Here is a 21,418-nt window from a genome sequence, read left to right on the forward strand (position 1 = left end):
AAATCTTTAATTATGTAATTTAAATAATATTTAATTATGTAATTTAAATAATTAAATATATTACTCATATACATGCATGCTTCTATAAAATTAAACGGTCTTCACTTACTTGAATTTGTTGTGTTCATATAAGAGTGCTTAAAGTGCTTTAATTACGAAAAGTGCTTTCTAACTGTATTTTTAAGAATGGTTACCAGTACCTGCATCAAAAACAGAACAGCCTCTTAATTTTTCTTTTGCAAACTGGGCTTCTTCACCATTAGACTGCACAAGTGTTAGAGCATAAGCAGTGATGGCTGTAGAATAGCAGTTAGAATTCCTTGAAAGTTGATTTCTCATGTAAGCCACGGCTCCTCTAATCACTTGTACCTGTGAAAAAAAGAACAGATCCATTTGAAAAGGTCATTCAGGCCTACCATTACTGCTGGTGAGAGGGCTAGGAAGTTAGAATACTTCACTGTAGTAATTTTTGAGACAATTTTAATATTTTTTTGCGTAGTAATTAAAGTCATTGATGATGGACCGTGTAGCTTGAAACACCTTGTTGTACATTAGGCCATGGCATCTTTTCCTATCCACCACAGATGTAAACAGACTTCTACCTCCTCGTTTGCAGTACTTTAAGATAGAAGGGTAGACATGCTGTTGTGCAATTGCCTTCAGACTTAAAGATAAACAGTCAGGCTTCCTACCACGTCAGGTGACTTGTAGACCTGTAGAGTCTGTTGCAATGCTATAGTTACAAATGCTGTCAAAGCCAAATCCTCTTCTGCTGACCCAATGCCACCCTGAAAGATGAAACATGAAATGGAGAAGCTAAATGTACATTATAGGCTTATGATTAAATTTAGCAAATCACTTTTCATGAAGTCGAGGACCTTCTTGTCAAACCATCCGACCACAGACCATGTAGTTTTACCCTTTAATTTTGCTCAATAACTTGTGTCTGCCTAAAGTATATCTTCTACAGTGGCGGGCAGTTTGCATTAAACAATATTAAAAGATTAGGAACTCACTATGTCCTTCAGCTGGTAGTAAAATATTTATTTATTTATTTATTTATAGTTTAAAATCTGGAGTTCTCACTGGAATATTCATAGCTTCAATTTCCAAGCACTAGTGGGTTGTTTTTTTCCATTTCTCTGCTACTCCCTGTAGACTAAAGAGCCTTTGAACACACAGAACTTTTCTCCTGTAAAGAGATTTATACACCATTAGTAAATCATTTATTATTCCTGTTCTTGATAAACTAAACACAGTGACCTGATTAGCTTTTTCCCTGAGGATCTGCGTTTTCATTCCTATTCTTCTTTGTGATTCTTTTGCTCATGCTCTCCTTTGACAACAACCTTAGGATCTTCAACAACTTTCAACAGCCTTTGACAATAACCTTTTCCTTCACTCAACACTAAATGTTTATCCTTAGGAGAAGGATAGGTTGTTTGCCTGAAAAGAATTAATTCTCTGTACAGAATTATTATGCACAGCTCCTGAAATGTAAAATAGAAGATAAGTATCTCAGCATGAATACAGGTTGAAAAGACTTTGGCCAGTTCTTGAGCTGTGTTACATAGAATCATAGAATTGTAGATTCATAGAATTGTTTAGGTTGGAAAAGAACTTTAAGATCATCAAGTCCAACCATTAACCTAACCCTGCCTTCCCACCACTAAACCATGGCCCTAAGCACCTCATCTACCTGTCTTTTAAATACCACCAGGGATGAGGACTCGACCACTTCCCTGGGCATCCCATTCCAGTGCCTGACAACCCTTTCGGTGAAGAAATTTTTCCTGATGTCTAACCTAAACCTGCCCTGGCACAACTTCAGACCATTGCCCCTCATCCTATCATCTGTTACCAGGGAGAAGAGGCTGACCCCCACCGCTCTACAGCCTCCTTTCAGGTAGCTGTAGAGGGTGATAAGGTCTCCCCTCAGCCTCCTCTTCTCCAGACTAAACATCAAGTGTGGAACTGGCTTTGAGGGTGAAATCCTTACTAGTGACTTGATAAAGATCATTAATAAAATTAATATGTTATTTTTTGCATAAGATCACTACAAAGGTATCTGCATTTTCAATGAATTTTGGAAGAGGCAAATTATTTTCATATCCTATATGCATAGACAGTGTAACAACTTTGTGTTTCTGGACACTGAAGGGTCTGTATAGACTAACACGTGCAATTGGAAATTCTGATTAGGTATTAAGATATTTTTTCCCACCATGGGAATGGTTAAATACTGAAACAGATTACCCAGACAGACTATGGGATCCCCACCCTTGGAGGTACTCAAGACTCAGCTGGACATGGCCCTATGCAATCTAATCTAACTAGATGTGTTCTGAGCAGGGGTTGGACTAGATGACCTCTGGAGGTCCCTTAAAAACTAAATTGCGATTCTATGCTTCTATTGCCTTTGGCAATAAAAGGCATACATTTTTACGAAGCACAAAGTTCTCAGAATTAATTTTCTAAGTGCTCTAGACGCATAGGTCAGCTGCAAAATTATGTAAGACTGGATCAAAAGATAAAGTTGGTGAAGGGCTAGCTATGCATCTCTGACATAACTTACCTTTTAACAAATTCATTTTACATTACAGATTTTGTACTTCTTATATTTACAGATTTCTTTTTAGATACATTTCTTGTTACTCAACAACTCACAATATTCCTTTCAATCCCGGCAACCCTAAATGTGCAACAGATTCTTCCAAATACAGGTGACCTACCTGCATAGTCCTGTCCAATACTGGGTGATGGTCGTGGAAGGAATTATCTGCCTGCTGTTGATTAATCAAGTAGGAAATCGAGCTGCGTATGTGACTGTCTTGGATACTAATGTATTCTCTGCACCTTGTGAGTACTTTAACAATGAATGCAGTTAACCTGAACAAAAGAAAAAGTCCCAAACTTGTGCTGACATACATTCATAGGCCAGTATACTAACAGGAAAAGAAACATACTAATTTTGTACATAGACTCATATTCGATACAGTGCACTCACTGGAACTGAGTGAGTTATTGTTCAACATCTATGTGAACTCTGTTTCTACTCTGTGGCAAATGCAAAATGATCGGTGGCTCAGTATATCAAGGACTGAACATGGTCAGAGACTTACATGGCTGACTATCCATGACAAAAGTATATAGGCAACACCATGCCCACCAGAATTTGAAAATCCATCCCCCCTGAAAAACTTCTGATACATCAAATGATAATAGAGGTATTTAGAAAAAAAAAACCAACCCCAAAACTGAAAAATACACTTACCATACACTACTGGGGATTACTCTAAATGCTCCATAGGAGCCATCTGCCTTCTGAAACTCAAGCAGTCTAGCATAACCTGCGTGAACAGGACAGCACATAACTGTTCAGAGAATACACATATTTCTTGGGCATTTTCATACATCACTTGTATTAACATGGACATGATCAGTATTGACTAGTGGAAGAGTACATGGAGGTGTTCACTGGTACATTAAGGAGGAAATGACTGGGTCAGCAGGCCTGTGACACAGAAAAGGCACCAGTTTAGAAGGTGCTCTGTCTTGTTTGACTTAATTTTGCCATGATAATAACCTGAAAACTGCAGATATCTATAGCTACAAAACATTTCGCCAGGTCCTGCACTTCAGTCACAACAACCCTATGCAATGGGTCTGGAGAACCGCTCAGTGGAAAAGTGCCTGGGGTGCTGATTGACAGCTGACTGAATATGAGCCAGCAGTGTGCCCAGCTGGCCAAGAAGGCCAATGGCATCCTGGCTTGTGTCAGGAATAGTGTGGCCAGCAGGACCAGGGAAGTGATAGTGCCCCTGTACTCAGCATTGGTGAGGCCACACCTCAAATACTGTATTCAGTTTGGGGCCCCTCACTACAGGAAGGATGTTGCATTGCTGGAACATGTCCAGAGGAGAGCAACAAAGCTGATGAGGGGTCTGGAGCACAAGTCTGATGTGAAGAGGCTGAAGGAACTAGGGTTGTTTATCCTGGAGAAGAGGAGGCTGAGGGGAGACCTGATCGCCCTCTACAACTGCCTGAAAGGAGGGTGTAGCGAGGTGGGGGTTGGTCTCTTCTCCCAAGTAACAATTGATAGGATGAGAGGAAATGGCCTCAAGTTGCACCGGGGAGGTTTCATTAGCATGTTTTTAATCTCTATTTATCTAGCCCTTATTTTTCACTGATGAAATGTCTGTCACATGTTGTCTGAAGATCATGAAGACAGGTGCATTATATTGCTTTATGCCATGCGCACATCGCTACAGCTAGAAAGATCAGCTGTACCTACTACAATACTGATATCACTTGGGCTCTTATGTTAGTGTCCGTGAGCTGGAACACCTCTGCTTCCACATGCTGTGGTCCTGGCTTTGCTGTACATTAAACACCAGCTTTGGACCACGTCTTGGAGTGGGCTCTTCAAGAAGCAGCCTTACAGACGTCCTCTCCCTAAGGCACCTCCCTCCCTGGGTTGGTCTAAGGCTCTTGGAGTCATTCTGGCTCATGTAATGAATACAGAAATGTGGAAGAGAAGGTGTTGATATGATGATCACCATTGGCAGTTTCCTTAGTGATACTCCTCTTGCTGACTACAGACATCTCCAGCAGAGATGCCTACATCTCAGCTGGCCATCCTAAGTGCTGTCTATGATCGGTGGGGAGAAAAAAGCATTCTTAGGACATGATTCATCTTGATCTATTTTGCACATCTACAGTAGGAGGAAATGATCAACTGGCCTTTGCTGTCCATTTACTCTGACAAGAGTTGGCATTGATCAGCTCAGATTTTACTTTCTGCTTCTAAATTAGGCAAGGGAGAGGGTGGACTGTGAATATCAGTACTGTACAATGTCAGACGTAGGCAATTAGTCACCTAAATCCTCCTCACCAGTTCTGTTTCTCATGCCTGTCTGCAGATTGTCAGAGGCATTTCTGCATGGCTATGTTAAGATAACGCTCACTCCTTTGGCAAGTAGCAATGCTTAGCGTGCAATGCAAAAGGATAACAAAGACCGTCTCTTCGTTTGTTGGTCTCTGGGTTTTTTTTTCTGCATACCTTTTTCAATCATATTAATGGCCTCCTCCTTCTGTTCAAGATTGAAGTTCACCCACTGCTCACTGGCATCCAAGTACTCAATAGCGTAGACCGCAGGGGCCATTTTCACCATTGTTTGCTCTGCACAGCCTGTGGGCACTTTAATAAGTTTCTCGACTCCAGTGAGACTAAGACAATTTTCAACAGACTCATCCATCATATTCCCTGTTGTAAAAAACACAAGCCACAGTACATACCGTATTTAAAGCTGACTGGTGTAACATGAAGAAAGGTGATACTAACTATAGGTTGACACCCCAGCATGGCCTGATACTTCTCTTTACTAAACACTGTTTTCAGCTAGTTAAGACTTTGTAAAGCTGGAGAAGAACCAGGATGAGATGCCAGGCCCTGGGAAAGCTGAGGAAAGGAGGCTGGGGCAGTGAAGGAGCATGGAGGAGAAAGAGTCCTGAGGCTACTGGAGGCAGGGAAGCAAGGCAAGGGGGAAAGACTGGTGTTTCAGGTTTGGGCTGGAAAAGTCTTGTCAAACCAGTCCTGATCCTCCCACAGAGGGAAAAAAGACCATGTCTTAATCATGCCAAATATTTTGTGCAGAGGGTTGGTTTTTTTTTTTTTTCCCTTCTCTGCAATTTTCTCATTTGATGAATTTGTACATCCCTGTGCTTTAGAACAGGGATTTGAAATCAAAGCCAATAGCCTTTGGGTCAAGAATGCATTATTTTACATTTTCTGGGAAAAAAAATGCTTTTATCATAAGTAAGAGTACTTGCTAGTAGATATTTTTAAAATACATATGCATGAGTGTGTATATATATATATATGTATGTGATTATTTGATTAAATATGGTTGTAAATATCTTCTCTTTAGAAAAACAGAACTTTCTAGAACTCATGCATCAGAGTTTGGCATACTTATTTCTCAAGGCTAAAGCAGATTTCTACAGACCTACTTGCAGTGTGAGGTGATTAGAGAAGGTGAACTCTTATATTCTCCTCTGCCCTTCCCATAAAGTTAGCCTGGGCACAGTGAGGAAGGATGGACCGCATAAAGCTATTATATCCAAAACAAGTGAGAATGAGTAATTAGAAAGAGAAAAGGTACTGGATCAGCCTTGGGGCTGTTTTATTTTATCACCTGGGCATGTAGCAAAGACCATTTGAGTTACAGCAGAAAAATTAGGAGGGAATGGAGACTTGATGTTCAGGAATGAGCAGCACAAAGGGGGATATTTCTTGTAACCTATAGGGAAGTTGTTGACAAAAAATGACATTTACCTTTCAGGCTAACAAGCACATGACTGTCAGAACCCGGCACCATATCAGGTGGTTTGTTCAGCTCCAGTGTATGGGACCTTACTGTAAATAAAGAGTAAATAGGGATTTACATCCGGAGTCGTTAAACATAAAAATATACAGCATAATTTTAGAGCATGCTTTTCATTAAACATCTCACAGCTGATGGCAGATACGACAGAAATGTTATCAGAAATGTTAAATGGAAATTTATGAAAATAAATATCTTTCTTAAATAGATTTAATTTTCAATCATTAGCAATAATTTTTGGCTTGAAATGAGGCTTGTTTTTAATTCCTTTTCAGACCCATTAGTAAATTAAATAGTTACTTACTTAATATTTAAAAAACTCTACCTTGAAACATGGAAGTAATACAAATCAATTCTAAATGTTTAGAATTAAAAGATTTTTGTTTCCTGAGTATTTTGCTATGTTTTGGATGAAGAGATTTGTGACAAGTTCTGGTCAAGCAAAGCCATGTTTGTACATTAAGAAGTAATTCACTGCACCCATCAGGTATTCACACCAGATATTCTTTTGTGTAACTTACAGTCACTGCTAATGCAAACAGTCTTTTCTTCTCTCTGTAAAATACCTTCAGCCTGTACAATTGAGGAAAGAAAAGTCAAAACTTTTGCAAGCACTCACACCTGAAATTAAGCTGCATGAAAGCCGCGATCTCCGCCCTTGCACTAGACCAGCAGGTGGCAGATATAAGTTATTTTGGAGTGACATTTCTCTCCGGGTAAAACTGAAGCTTTAAATCAGAATTCCAGTGTCTCAAATTAAATGCTTATAAACTCTACTGACTTTTTTTGTTATGATTGACATATTTCCCTGGATGAAATTCCTTTAACCAAAACTAACCCAGAAAAATTAAACTTCAAAGTTTATTCTCAGACTTGTGAGCCACGCAAGTCAAGTTCACAGGTGGACTCTTATAAACCTCTTGTGTATGAAATCCACCAAGTTCTGAGTTCATCTTGTTGGTAAAACTTAAAACTTTTTTCCCTTTTGATTTCCACACGTCCCTCTTCATACAGTTTCTATTTTAATAAAGCTATTTTTACAGATACTTTTAGTGTTTTGGTGTAGCACTGAACTCTGAGGCTGTGTCTATCTCTAGAAAAGTTATGGCCTGTAGCAACAGCAGGTTCCTGGCATCCCCATGCCTTATCTTTACTTACATGGCTATTCCCTGACAGTAATGGTGCAAGGATTCATATTTTGCACTTTTTCTGTGGATTGAACATAAGCCTCAGTGGGCTACTTGGGTGCTGTAATAAGCCTGTGCCAGACAGCATTGACTCTTGAAAAGTCACCTTTTCTAAAAGGCTCCTCCTTTTCATCATTTTGAAAGAGAACTAAGGTATTAAATAATCAATACAATATCTTTGTATGCCTGTATGTGTTTTACTTATGCAATTGTTAAGATTGAAGATCCATTAACTAGAAGGAATAAAATAGGGTTTAACTTTATGACTAGCAGAGAGTCATTCCTTCTCAAAATGTTGCTAGATGGACATCTTCAATCTTGGCTTCATAAGGAAAAAATAATTTTTATAAATGTTGATGAAGCAGGTAGAAATTCAAGATTATGAGATGGGCACTGACTGCATGAAGGAAGTTGTTGTTATGTCATGGGCAGAAGGATGCCTTTTTGCCATAGAAAACAATTATTTCCATATACACTACACACAGGCCCACCACAGGGTTAAATTTCTTCCCCATGCTATAGCTCAATCCTTGCTGAGAAACAGGCTTCCTGAGGTCGCTTCCATATTTTTTTACGCTTTCACTCCCTCCGCAAGAGTTCCAGGCTTTGTGAATGTTCTATTTGAGGAGAAACACATATTCTTGAAGTGCCTGTCCTCAACTGGTTACACTTACCAAAACTTTGAGGTTCTTCCTAATGCTGTCAGCGTACCCAGAAATGGTATCAAAAACGGTAATAGTAATTGGGATTTCTCCCACAGTCAGAGGGACAACTGAGAAGTAGGCAGGTGTTGCAGAGTTCCCCTTGGCCACCAGTGTCATCTGCGGAGACTTCTCTGCCGCCTCTGTGGTGCAGAGCCCCTTGACTGCATCCATCCTCACTGTAACCTGCAGGGACAAGGCAATGCCTGCGATCAGGCTTAGTGCATCACCACACAGGAAAAATACTCCAGCTCCACCATGTCTAGATAAGAATGGGAAATGAGAAACAGGTATAACAGGAGACTAGCTTTTGCTTAAAAAGGAAATAGCAATGCAGACATTTTGCAAGACAGAAAGCGCTTTTCACTTTGCTCCCCTGAATTCGCTATTCACCATTTATAAAATGGGAAAACTTTTTCACCAAGAAGAGATCAAATGCTGGCACAGCTTGTCCACAGAGTTTGTGGAGTCTCCCTCCTTGGAGATAATCAATATCTGACTGGACAAGGCCCCGAACAACCCTCTCTAACTGGACCTCCTCTGAGCAACATGTTGGACTAGAGACCTCTGGAGGTCCATTCCAACCTAAATTGTTCTATGACCTATGTCTGTTAACATTCATCTACATTGACTAAGGCTGTGAAGGTAAATCAGCCAGTATTTCTTCATAATGATGCATTTGCAATATTGTTTTGGCCAATCCCTGAACTATACGGCAGCAAGTAGTATAGTACATTTTTATACGTCCCAGCTCTACATCATTCAACACAGTTCAGAAGGTGCTGGTCAAGCAGAGCTGGCTGAAAGATAAGAAGAGATGAAAAAAGAGCACCAGCCTGAGGATGATGGAGGCCCTAAGCAGTGACAACTGCAGCCATATGCAGAGCTGGATAGATGTCACAAGCAGACAAAAAGTGGCTTTGCGTTATATGCACAATGAATTTTGTAGCTAATACATTGGACTGTGTGTTCGTAATTTACCTCTCTATCCTGTGTACCTGGTTTATCAGCAGCTGGGTGTTGCCCAGATTGGCAGGCAGCAAAAAAGCTGGTTGCTTCAAAGAAGAGGGAGAAGACATACCCCAAGACAAGAATTTGGCTATGTAATATGGTAAATAAAATCTGTTTTATACAGCAAGTTTGATTAGCAAGTAGAACTGGATCCTGTCCTTGGGGAGACTTTCAAAATGGGATTGCGGTGCCTGGGTGGTAGGAGGGCACTGAAAGGTGGCTGGGTCATTTACATTAAATTATTACATAGCTATACATCTAGCTAGCTAGATGTGTCTAGCACAGCAGTTGGTGGTAATACTACCTGGAGATCGCTGGACAGGTAGTTGTAAACCACTGCTCTTATTTCTAGTTGCTCATGTCGTCTGACGGAGTATGGTAATCTTAGGGATACAAAAAAGTCTTTGAAAACTGCAAAAGTGTGGGGGTCAGCTATGCAAAATCCTGGGAAGAGAAAAAAACAGAGTTGAGAATTACACACACAGCATCAGCTGATATAAAGTTAAATGCCTAATCAAATCTCACTGCCTGGGGTCCCCTGAGGTCAAGAGCAGGAGAGGGAGACAACCATATCCAGAAAACATTTCAACTCAGCTGCGCTGGAGACCTATCTCAGCAGTAGATGATTTGCTCTCTGGAGTCCCTGCCACGTTTTTCAATGGGTAAAATTTGCAGAAGTGTTTATAGCTTTTGTGAGTGAAATGTGGCCCAGCTCTCCTGCAAAGGCCATGTTTAAACACAATGACCTTTCCTTGCTTTCTGTAAATAAATTCCATGTCCATCACTGCACCCCTGGATGAGCCTCCCTTTCCGAAGGGGAGTGGTCAGTACCAGGTGGACCCTTTGGCCCTCCTGCATCGTCCTGGTCAACCCCCAGGAGCTCCTGGAGAGCAGCACCTGGGAACCTGACCTCTGGTGTCCAGCCCTTACTGATCCTCTGCTAGACTCCTGGTGCTCTTCTCTGGCTTTCCAAAGACCACAAACTTTCATGTTTCTCTGGGACGGACAGAACTCACTCCCAGAAATATTAAAATAAAAGCTGTGTTGTTACTGCTACCTTTCTTGTGGCTTCCTGGACGTGTGGAAGCTAAAATGAGATGGTTTATTACTTTGATAGAATAGGAGACAGTTTTGATTGTATAATCCATCCTCCTTCAGAGCTCACTTCATGTTGTTTATTTATATATATATAATCCCTTAAATTCTAGCTGGGCCTTAATATGGCATAAAAGAGAGGAGTAAATGCCATAATCAAAACACTTTGTGTTTTTCAGTGCAGACTGTCTCACTCTGTCAACATAACATTGTATCTCTGTTTTAAAAAATAAACATTCTCTATTCATCCGTACAAATAAACCAAGTAAACTACCCAATACTTATACCTTTTTGGGGAGATATGCTTATTGCCTGAACTTCCCAGGTAGTTATAGAGTCAGGAGCAAAGTTTTTAACACTAAGAAAAACAAAATAAAATCATTAGGAAGGATGTATAAAATGTAAACATCGACATTTGCTGAAGTTTGAGTATTGTAAGGGAAAAAATATTCCCTCAGTTGTGGAGACAAAGTACTTGCAAGTATTCTGAAGTCCTCTGTATCAGGTAACATATAAAGCTGATATTTATATACATTTTGCTGTACAAATCTAGACATATTCACTTAGCCAGGTAATATAGTACCTATGTTTTCCAGGGTTTTTCACTTCTTCAAAATTCCACCACCAGCTCTCAGGAAAATAGCTCCGCAAGTTGACAGAGGTTTCATCAAACATTTCGTCATATTCATCATAGTCTGTAAAACAAGAGTGGGGTTTCTGTTCTGAAGTCTTTGGCTGCTGACCTTGCACTGTCTTGCAGGGATTCAGTTCAGGAGAGAGAAGGCAGCATGAAAAATACTCTGAATGAAGACTTCATCTGGTTTTCATCTTGTGCATTAAAAAAGAAATGCTCAAAAAAGAGAAGCAATGACCAAAGATTATCATTGAACAAAAGGATGATTCTTCTGTCCAAGTTCAGTAACTATATACTGCCAAACAAGAAAAACATTCCCCTTTAGTACCGTGTAGCAAAGATGTTCCTACAGTCCCACTTTTGTGACAGACAGAGCATGAAAAGGGGAGCTCTGAGAAAAACGGTATCAGAAATCACCTATGGTCATATTCAGCACAATTTTTTTTTTTTTTTGGTGACATGAGCTCTTGTGTGATCAGAGATAGACTTTGGGGAGAAGAAAGAAAGACACAAAATTGTTCCTGAGAGGCTGAAGTGGCCTCTGCTCATCGAGTAGTGTTTTGGAGGTACTTGGGAGGAAGTATAACAATAGTACCACTAATGAAATAGTCATGAATGCAAGATCACTCAGACCCCTGAACGGAGAGAACCACCCCCTCCTCTGCTCCACTGTTTGCAGCCTCTGGAGGTGCAGACAGGGGCTGACATCTCCTCCTGGGGCCACTGGTGGCTAAAGCAATTCCTTTTCTTCACCCCAAGAAGTCATCCCATCCCATTCCCACCTTCACAGTGTACAGTCATGAAGATGCAATGGCATGTGGGTGCCGCACTATACCAGGCTCATTGAAATGGTGATGTGAAAACATTCCTCTCAGCCCCACAGTATTAAATGCTACTTAACCCTCCCTTGCCACCATATGAAGGGTATTTTTCCTTAGACAGTTGCATGCCACCATTCTTTACATCGTGCCAAGCCCACTCTGATCCTCTTCTTCGCCTCGTTCCTGAGGGCTGTGGCTTTCTCACAGCAGTCCTGGAAGGCGTTTCTGCACTTGGGGGAGCCAGCCACCTTTGTTAGCCTTTTCGCACAAGGAAGCCTCATGGGATTTAATTTCATCCCATCTTCACAGCATTTTCGTAGATCAGTGTTTTGATATTTGCTGACTGCAATATAATTAAAGACCAGCATTAGTGCAGTGGAAGTAGCAATAAGTGTAAAGGTGTTCATTGCGCCCATTCCTGTCATTCTTAGCAGTTAATGTTAGTTGCTATTGCAATGGTCTACCTTCAGCTGGGGACCTGTTCTCCATCCTAAAAACAGTCCACAAACACAGGAGGAAAGCATAGGCCCTACGGCATCCTAGATACCCTATTCTAAGATCTCTCTTCAAATTCAGCCTGTGAATTAAAAATTCCTCCTTGGCACACTGGAATTAGATAACTTGATAGAAATAGCTATGGCAGTATTCTCATTCTTAAATGAAGAGATTGATTTCAAAGGAAGATCCCAGCTTCAAGCCTTCATGTCTTCTGACAAGGAAATACCAATTTGTGTACACATTTTTATTTTTAAATTTAGACCAAATATTATACTAGCCCTTCTTTTAATAGGAGCATGAAGTACCAAAGCTGGCACAAATTCAAAGCAGAATGTCAAGAAAAAGAATAAGACCTATAAAATAATTTCTGGCCACATAAATAATTTTGAAAAACTTTAAAGCCATGACTGATTCTATAACTTGATATCTAGTAGAAGTACTTAAAATTTGGTATTATAAAATGGTGAATTAGTTTCCATTTGCAGCTGGGTACTCTTTGATTTTGATTTTTCAGTTGTTTTGATAGATGGTGCACCAGGTCACATGGCGTAGTATACTTGTCCTATGTTATGTCACTTAAAGCAAGAACTAGGACTATGAATATCTTATCCTTTACTATCTCATCACTTCTTGCCCCCTAGATCCCATCCAGTTTGCTTTGCCTCACCCTGCCAAGCCTTTCAGGCCACCCAGATGAGCAGACATACCGATTCCTGACATTTTCTTCTGAAAATCCAAATCCCTCTTCTGTCTTCTGCTAACCTGGGAACATTTATAGCCTGGGAAAGCAGAACAGAAGAGCTTGGTCATGTTACTATGACAGTAACAGCCTGATCATTTAGGTCATTCATGGAAGACCCATCTTAGGACTCATCTCATTCACAGAAGAGCCACAGTTTGCCGAGTTACCTTACAGCCCTAGCCAACTGCTGCCTGCCCCAGCTGAGCTGGACACCAAAGGACCAGCAGCCAAGATCCAGGCTTTCTGAGCTGCCAGCACCCAATGGAAGAACAGAAGAAGAAAAATCCACAGGCAAGGGAGATCTTACAACATCATAATAAAATGTTTCTCATTTTTAAGCAGTCATCCTCCCCAGATCTATAGTGGTCTTGCACAGACATCTAAAGTAAAGGGCAGATTGTGCTTACCTTCCCGAATGTTGGATTTAATTGTATCTGATAAAAAGGCCAGACCAACATCAGTAAAAACTTGAGCACTATTTGCACCACCACCAGGAGAACATCCAAGATCATATGAATTCATAGCATTAAATACCTGCCAAATAAAATAGCGTAGAAGGACTATATGCACTTGTAAAAGGTTTTTCTTTTATACATATATAAAAAATTCTTATAGTCTTTGACTCACAGAAGCAAGACAAACTGGTGGCACAAGCTGCATTTGGAAACTGAGATTAAAGCTGAGGGATGTTTTAGCTGGGGAATGCTTTCAAGTAATGCTTTTTTAATTTACAAACTTGTGTGCTGCAGCATGGAAATCCCTGACTTACATATATCATTCAACTTAAATAGATCCTAAATTGCAAAAGCAAAAATGTTTTCAAGCTTAACAAAGCTGTGATTAAGCAATTAATAGCCGTTAATTACATTTTGATGCTCTCATTAGTCCTGAAAAAGTTTGCTTGACTAGTAGATATGATATTTCTTCTTACAGGTATCTTACTTTTTTGGCTGTAAGCTTATTTTTCTTGTTCAGAATAAAAACTGCTTTATCAACCACAGCTAAGGCCACTGTTCCCGCATGGTCCGTTTCAATCAGCAAATTGACGCTGTCTGTTGGTTCATATATCTCTCGTTCCGTTCTCACGTTAATCTAAATAGAAAATATTGAAACAAAAATGTAACATTTGTTAATGAAAAGCAAAGACTCTTTGGGCAGGGAATACCATCAGCTGTGACTGTCAGCAGTTAGAGGCTGGGGATGGTCCTGTTTTGCAGTGTTTCTGCCTGGGATCCTGCCTTCTGGAAGATGTAGATGCAGATACCTCCCACTGGAGGACAACATGGGGTGTTAAAGGATGTGTCTGCACATGATATTGGATGCTGCCTTTCAATGACACTTAGGCACCAATGGGAATTAAAGTATGTGTAAGGGCTTTGCTGAACTAGGCCCTTCAGTATCATTTTCCAGTGGGAACAAAATCACCATAAAATACAGTAAAAGACTAATTAACGTACAAAATGAACAGACTTAAACCATTCTGTAATAGTACTACCTCCTTTCTATCTCACACTTGGATTTTTCAATGTGACTGAGTTCAGATCTGGTGAATACCTGATGTGAACACTTCTGTGGTTTGGGAGGAAGTAGTTGCAGTGATGATGAGATTAATAGGGAATCATTGACAGAAATGCCAACATAATGTTCCTGTGTTTTGTCATCTAATCAGTGAAGAATTGGCTTGTGTGTTAGAGGTGGATAATTTTTCTTGCAAACTTTTCCCCCAATGGACTATTAACTTCTTTTTCCAAAACAAACGTTTTCAGGGATGAAAAAATAATTTAAGATGGCTGACACTTTTCAGCAGTTGTATTTCATGCTACTGGGAAAAATTCTGTTGTCTTATTTTTTCCTTTTTACTTTATGGTACCAAAAAGGAGGAGGAGGAAGGTGAAAGAAAGGCTTAGAGGGACTTCTGTTTTGTCTGCACTTCATATTCTAATGTAAACTACTTTTTTTAAAGTTCTTTTGAAGTGCTACAAAATCTCAGAAAATTACCTTTAACAGGAATCAAAAATCGTGAAAAATGACTTCAAATTCACTTTTTATCCAATAGATTGCTTCATTTCCTTCCATTTGATGAACCTCACTACAGACCCACAAAAAAAAAAAGAGAGTCTGTCCCTCAACAATTCTTTTGGTGTTTCCCTGCAGTTTTCCAATACATAGTCACTTGCAGAGGAGGGTTTATTTGCATGAAACTATATTTTTCATCTCTTTGAGGCACAATCCGTCTTACAGAAGAAGGCTATCTCTGCTGTCACTCCTGGGAGCCTTTCCCAGCTATACCTTTTAGCAAGAACCCTGAAGACTCCCTTTTTCAATAAAAATGAAAATTTACTTCATGTCTTTCACTTTTCAACCCCAGCCCTGCACTCACTCAGCTGATACCCCATGTTTTTTTTATTTTATTTTGGCATTCAATAACAGAAGCTACTTGCTTTGAAAGTTACCTTTCCTTCACAGACATCCATAACGTCCACCCATACAGAATCAGCGATGATCTCTTGACGGTCCTCATTCTTAATGAAGTAGTAAGCTAAAAAGCGAAAGGCAGGCACCATCCTCTCATTGATTTTAAGTCTTATTATTTTGTCTGAGGAGGCGACCCTCCCCAAAATCTCAGCTTGTCCCTTTGCCACAACCTGCAAGGCAGAAACAATCAGAAATCAAGTATTTTGAATACACATTATATTGGGCATTATGTTTCATGGTTTCGTATACATATACAGAATTTTCTGAGTCCGTTTCTGGTTAGAATTTATTCTCTTCTAATGGCACCTAATAGCTTTAATTCCCAACCTGTGTACCAGCAGCCTGGAGAAGACTAGCATGCAGTGCCTCTAGCACAGGAGCATGGTGGCAAACCTCTGTTGCACCGGTCCTGTGGCCCAGGTTTGAACAGAAATTGATCTCCCTCACTCCAGTCTTACAGCTTGAAAAGGGGATCCCAGATGGCAGTCTTATTTTTGTCTTCTACATTAACAGGTCATCACCCCCAGGAGGGTATCAATCAGCTTTATTTAATCTGTCATCAGTATTGAATCTTTCAGATGCTGTTGAGGGTTTGGAGCAGCATATTTCACTCAAAAAGTATTATTTAGTGTAAAGTATCATAGCCTGGCCCTTAACTGATTTCAGCCCATCTTGCACTATTTAATTCAGTTCTTCTCATGTTATGTTAGTTATATTCATGGATTGTCAGAGGAGTGGAAAAGAGACACAGCAGCAGGACTGATCGTGCTCTTCCCTGAACAAAATACACACAGCTTTCTTAAATGCACAATGAATGGGCTTCAGGAAGAAATAGAGCCATCGTCTGAAATAAAGCCTGGTCTAAAATACTCACTGCCTTCATTTAGGTGACCAAAGTCTGGGAGAAACCTTCACTGCTGAGCTTCAGCAGCGTCTCCCACCATTCCTCCCACCCACCCTGCCTGCCCAGCACTGCACCTTCCTGGAGGCCGGCAGCACCAATTCCTATGCTAAGTCATCCAATTAAAATAAAACCCCAAACCTAAATTTAACTCCTAGAGATGCAATTATTCCTATATATCAGAGTCCTATTAAAAATAAATGGGAACTGGTGCCACAGTGCTTAGCATCCTGGGAATTTTAAGCTGCCAAGGGAAATTATGACGAAGAGCGGGAGAAGGGCATTTAAACACACTTGACATTCAACAGATTCACTCCTGGAATGTATTCATGAACACATTTGTCTCCTTCAGCAAAAAAAATACTTTGCATTCTTGGTCCCAGGCTGAGCACAATTGTTTCCTGCTTTGCTATCTATAGAACTGCTTTTCAGGCCCAATTTCAGGATGTTATTTAGGGCCATAACAGCCAATGCTTTCAGTGATCCTTCATGATATTATTTGTTGGAAATAACAGTGACCTACCTGTTAGCTAACATCAGGTGCAGGTAATATAAAAATGTGTTATTCATGAAACAAGCAACAGTTAACCACAAAAGGCATTTTCTGGGCTATTCAAGGTGCCCTAGAATACAATTAGGTTTTCTATTTTCAGGGACAGAATCTTATGTATATGTATGATCTGCCCACAAAAACGTGAGCAATTCTGTAATAGCTGAAAAAACATATTTACAGTAATGAGACTAATAAAAACAGTGTTTAATATTGGCTTATTGTGAGGAAAGAAAACAGACTGGGAGGAGTGGAAAAGAATGAGATCTGGATTAAGAGAAATCAAATTGCTGTAGACATAATAGAAGTTATCAGTCTAGTATTTCAGCTTTCAAGGCTGTCAGTTTAGTATTTCTCAAAAATATCCACACAATTAGGCAGACAAATATTACCCCATATGGACCTATTTGATCTAGACTGTATTAGAAAGTACAGACTAAAATTTGTACTCTTGTGTCCTTCTTCAAAAGAAAAATTCACAAAGATTTATATATTACATGCCCCAAAATATACACAGATATATAAAAATAACAGAATCATAGAATTAGTTTCTGGAAGGGACCTATGGAGATCTCTAATCCAACTGCTTGCTCAACGATGAGCCACCACTAGCGTAAGATTAGGTCAGATGTGGTTTTCTCTAGTTGAGTGTTGAATATTTCTGAGAATGGTAATTCCCTAAACTCCCTGGGGAGTATTGCACTCATCACTAGTGAAAAGATTTTTCCAAAATGAACCTTCCAGGCCATAATTTGTAGACTTTGCCCTTTGTTATATTGCATGGCACCACCTGGGATAGTTTGTCTCCATTATGTCTTTAATTCCTCTTCATGTAATTTTAGGTTGCTATTAACTCACTCTTAACTTCTTCACCAAACTGAACAAGCCCAGTTCCCTCAAGCTCTTTTGGTAAGTCAGGTGTGGTAGGACACTGATCATCTCGGTTGCCCTTTGTTAGACCCCCTTCAGTTTTCCATGTATTAGTAACTAGATAGATGATCTGAGTTGTATAATTGCTAAAAGAAATTACTGATATGCTACTGTTCTGTTTACCATATAATAGAAATAGTCGATCTTTGCACTGCCAGACTGATGGATGTCATTCAGGGTGATGCGCAAGGTATCTCCAGGTGCCACGAGAGTATGCGGGATGCTGATGCTGAGGTAGTTTGGGGAAGCAGACTGGTATCTTTCAGCTCTGACACTGGCTTCAGGTGATTCTAACTTTTCTTTTCCCTCTTCAGCCTTTACCTGTCAGGGAAGAAAAAAGAGTGAGTAAAGTGTCCGTCAGGAACCAATGTAGAATGTCACCCTTAATTCATATCTTGCCAGGTTATTCAGAAAATGCTGGAAAATGAGATAAGTCACTGCTGAGACTTCACTAGCAGAACCTGGCATCAGAAAATAGGATTTGCATTACTTTATTCTTTCACACTCTTTTGTCTTTGCTATATTTGCACTTGATATTTTTTCAGGCTTGGCTTTTTCTGAATGAGATTCAATGGCTCAAAATCAAAGTAATTTTGTACTTCAGCAGCTTTTTTTCCTTTTTGTATTGTGCACATAATTGAGCCCTCTGAATGTCCAGATGTAACCTACTGTCTGTATTGCTCCGGACCTTTTCCTTCTCCATCTTCTCATTGTTTTCAGTCACTTCTCATGGTGACGTTCCTTCTAGTCCCAGTCCCATCCTCCATGCCAGGAAAATGCACATCCGAACCACAAAAAAAGCACCACTACCACCGATGGATGTACTCTCAAAGCTCCAAAGACACTCCACAAGAGAAGAGTGCCCTTCACTTCAGTGAGGCATCCCTCCGGCCCCTCATGTCTCTAACATATCTTACAAAGCTGTGCAGATGGTGTAAGGAATCATGTTCCACCATCTGTGCTAATATAATGCACACTAATCATCCTTACAGTCATTTGTAATTGTCTTATGAGCTGTTCTCAGCAGTATATTTTTAAACATGAATGTCTGAGGTTTCTTTACCATTATTTGAAGCATCTGAGCATCTCCAGGGATGTCAAATATAAAGGAGATTAGACCGTCTTTATTAGAAAGTGCAGTCTTCTTCACTGGGGGTTTTCCAGGCAAGGTGACAGTAGCAGTGACAGGTAGAGAGGCAGCAGGAGAGCCATCAATCAAAGTGACAGAAGCACTTCAAGGAAATGCCTGGGTTTAAAAAAATGCCCACAAACAAGAAGCAATTATTCCTATAAACTGAGAAGAAATATAAAACTCTACACATTAGTGTTTGAAAATTTGAGCTTTGAGAGAAAGGGATAGCGACTGACTCAGTCTGAACTCCAGCGAAGGTAAAAATATGTGAACACAGATTAAGAGCTGCTCCGGATTTTCACTTAGCATCTATTTGATCTCAGCTGATCGCAGAGATATTTGTCTTTAACTATTATAAGGTAAATTTCTAACTTTAACCCTTTGTAGAAAACCTTGAAGGTGTAAAGTTTAAAACCTCAAAAATTTAAATGCAGGTTTTTTTAAAAGACAATACCCAGTTTTAGTTTTAAGAATTTTAATTTGATACGGGCTTAATTTGATAGAACATTATTATTCTGATCTTTTGATATGGAAGTGAGGGAGAGATTGCTACATGTTTTATAAACCCTTGTAGTGCAGCAGTGCGCAGATGCCTTCCAGAACAGAACCACAGCATTTTCTGACTTCAGTTTCCCTGCTCACGCTCTGTGTGTACAGAAACGAGACAAACCAGGCACACAAACAGCAGCTCCATCTTGGACCTATTCTTGAAGGTCTCTGCCCTACAGATCTCCCACTGGATCAGATAAGGATTTATAAATGGGGTTGATACAAATCCCTTGCTATGGAGGCAAACGGACCCAGCTGGCTAAGTGCTACATACCACAACAGAGAAGGAGGCTCCAGGCACAAAAAACTTTTTGGTGTTAGACAGATCAACAACATAAGGAGATTTCACAAACTTCACATTGGTGAGTTCCTCTTCCCTCATCTCACCACCTGTAAATATCAAACAGTTTGTGTTGTTATGGGAGCAGTAACTACGCACTTGCATACTACCATAGCATCCATAATTTCTGTTTTCAAGATTAACTGCATTTTTAGCAGTGTATGTAAAGAAAACTGAAATATGATCCTTCCCCAAAGACCTTCAGTCCTGAGAAGAGGAAGAGGTGGGTGCAGGCAGATGGGGAACACAACCAGAGACTGGTGAGAGCAAGGACAGTGCTATGTGCGGTGCTCCAGCCAGAGGCACGGGCAGGGGTGTGCTCTTGACAGCTCAGACACGGAGACCTACAGAGTGGGCTGTTACTCATGAAAGAAAAATTCCCCTCCAACACACGGATGGGAACAAGGTGCCTTCAAACACAGAGCACACTGGTACCACAGGAGCCACTGTGGCCGTGCACACAGTTTACCAAGCTGCTGGGGTGTTCGTTCCTGGGGGGAGGTTACATCAAAGTCCAACAGAAAAGTCACTCAGAATCAGTAGAGGGGTTTGGGCCTTAGATCTCTAATTTTCTGAAAGAGTTTTTTTTTCATTTTTGACTACTAGTGAGAGTTAATATTACCTAATATCATCATCTGCAGCTTTACACCTGCAAGACCGCTTGAGCATCTGTTTCCCATCTAAGATTCTTCCAAGTTAAACCACTTGAATACTAGAAATTCTTCTAGTTATCTTCTAGTTAAACTACTACACATAACTACTTCCAGAAAAACCCCAGTTACATGGATTGCTTTAAACTAAGTGCGTTTAGAAACATACGTTCAATGCCCTTATTTTCCACTTTAACACTCCAAGGTTGAGAAGAAAAGAGTAAGCTCCATGGAATGTAGAAGGAGGGTCAGGCCACTTGGGAGACATACAGGAATGCTGCCAGAGCATGTAGGGAAGCAACTAGAAAGGCTGAGGGTCACCTGGAACTAAGTTTGGCAAAGGATATCAAGGATAACAAGAAGGGCTTCTTCAAGTACATCAGCAGTAAACGTAAGACCAGGGGTAATGTGGGACTGCTGCTGAATGAAATGGGTGCCCTGCTGACAGAAGATAAAGAGAAGGTGGAGCTACTGAATGCCTTCTTTTCTTCAGTCTTCACTGTCAATGCTGGCCCTCGGGCTCCCCAGTCCTTGGAGGTAAGTGAGAAAGCTTGGAGAAAGGATGACCTTCCCTCAGTCGAGGTGGATCAGGTTAGGGATCTTTTAAGGAAGCTGGACACCCACAAATCCATGGGCCCTGACGGAATGCACCCGCGAGTGCTGAAGGAACTGGCAGACGACATTGCTGAGCCACTTTCCATCATCTATGAAAGGTCGTGGAGAATAGAAGTGCTTGAGGACTGGAAGATAGCCAATGTCACTCCAGTCTTCAAAAAGGGCAAGAAGGAGGACCCAGGGAACTACAGGCCGGTTAGT

The 21,418-nt window shown here is 40.4% G+C and overlaps 1 protein-coding gene across 1 annotated transcript in view; it reads right to left on the reverse strand.

Annotated features, from left to right (window-relative positions):
- LOC104131486 (complement C4) overlaps positions 1–21,418 on the reverse strand; it is a 54,199-nt gene that overhangs the window by 14,586 nt on the left and 18,195 nt on the right. Inside the window, 19 exon segments of the mRNA XM_009644654.2 lie at positions 201–369; positions 693–788; positions 2,733–2,889; positions 3,275–3,350; positions 5,063–5,266; positions 6,338–6,418; positions 6,908–6,959; positions 8,248–8,460; positions 9,590–9,729; positions 10,668–10,738; positions 10,964–11,075; positions 11,978–12,178; positions 13,041–13,112; positions 13,483–13,609; positions 14,018–14,167; positions 15,529–15,720; positions 18,055–18,252; positions 18,995–19,177; positions 19,887–20,002. Coding sequence (XP_009642949.1) covers positions 201–369; positions 693–788; positions 2,733–2,889; positions 3,275–3,350; positions 5,063–5,266; positions 6,338–6,418; positions 6,908–6,959; positions 8,248–8,460; positions 9,590–9,729; positions 10,668–10,738; positions 10,964–11,075; positions 11,978–12,178; positions 13,041–13,112; positions 13,483–13,609; positions 14,018–14,167; positions 15,529–15,720; positions 18,055–18,252; positions 18,995–19,177; positions 19,887–20,002 — 2,610 coding nt within the window.

The sequence above is a fragment of the Egretta garzetta genome, unplaced genomic scaffold, assembly GCF_000687185.1.
Source record: "Egretta garzetta isolate BGI_Z169 unplaced genomic scaffold, ASM68718v1 scaffold40, whole genome shotgun sequence".
Taxonomy (NCBI): domain Eukaryota; kingdom Metazoa; phylum Chordata; class Aves; order Pelecaniformes; family Ardeidae; genus Egretta; species Egretta garzetta.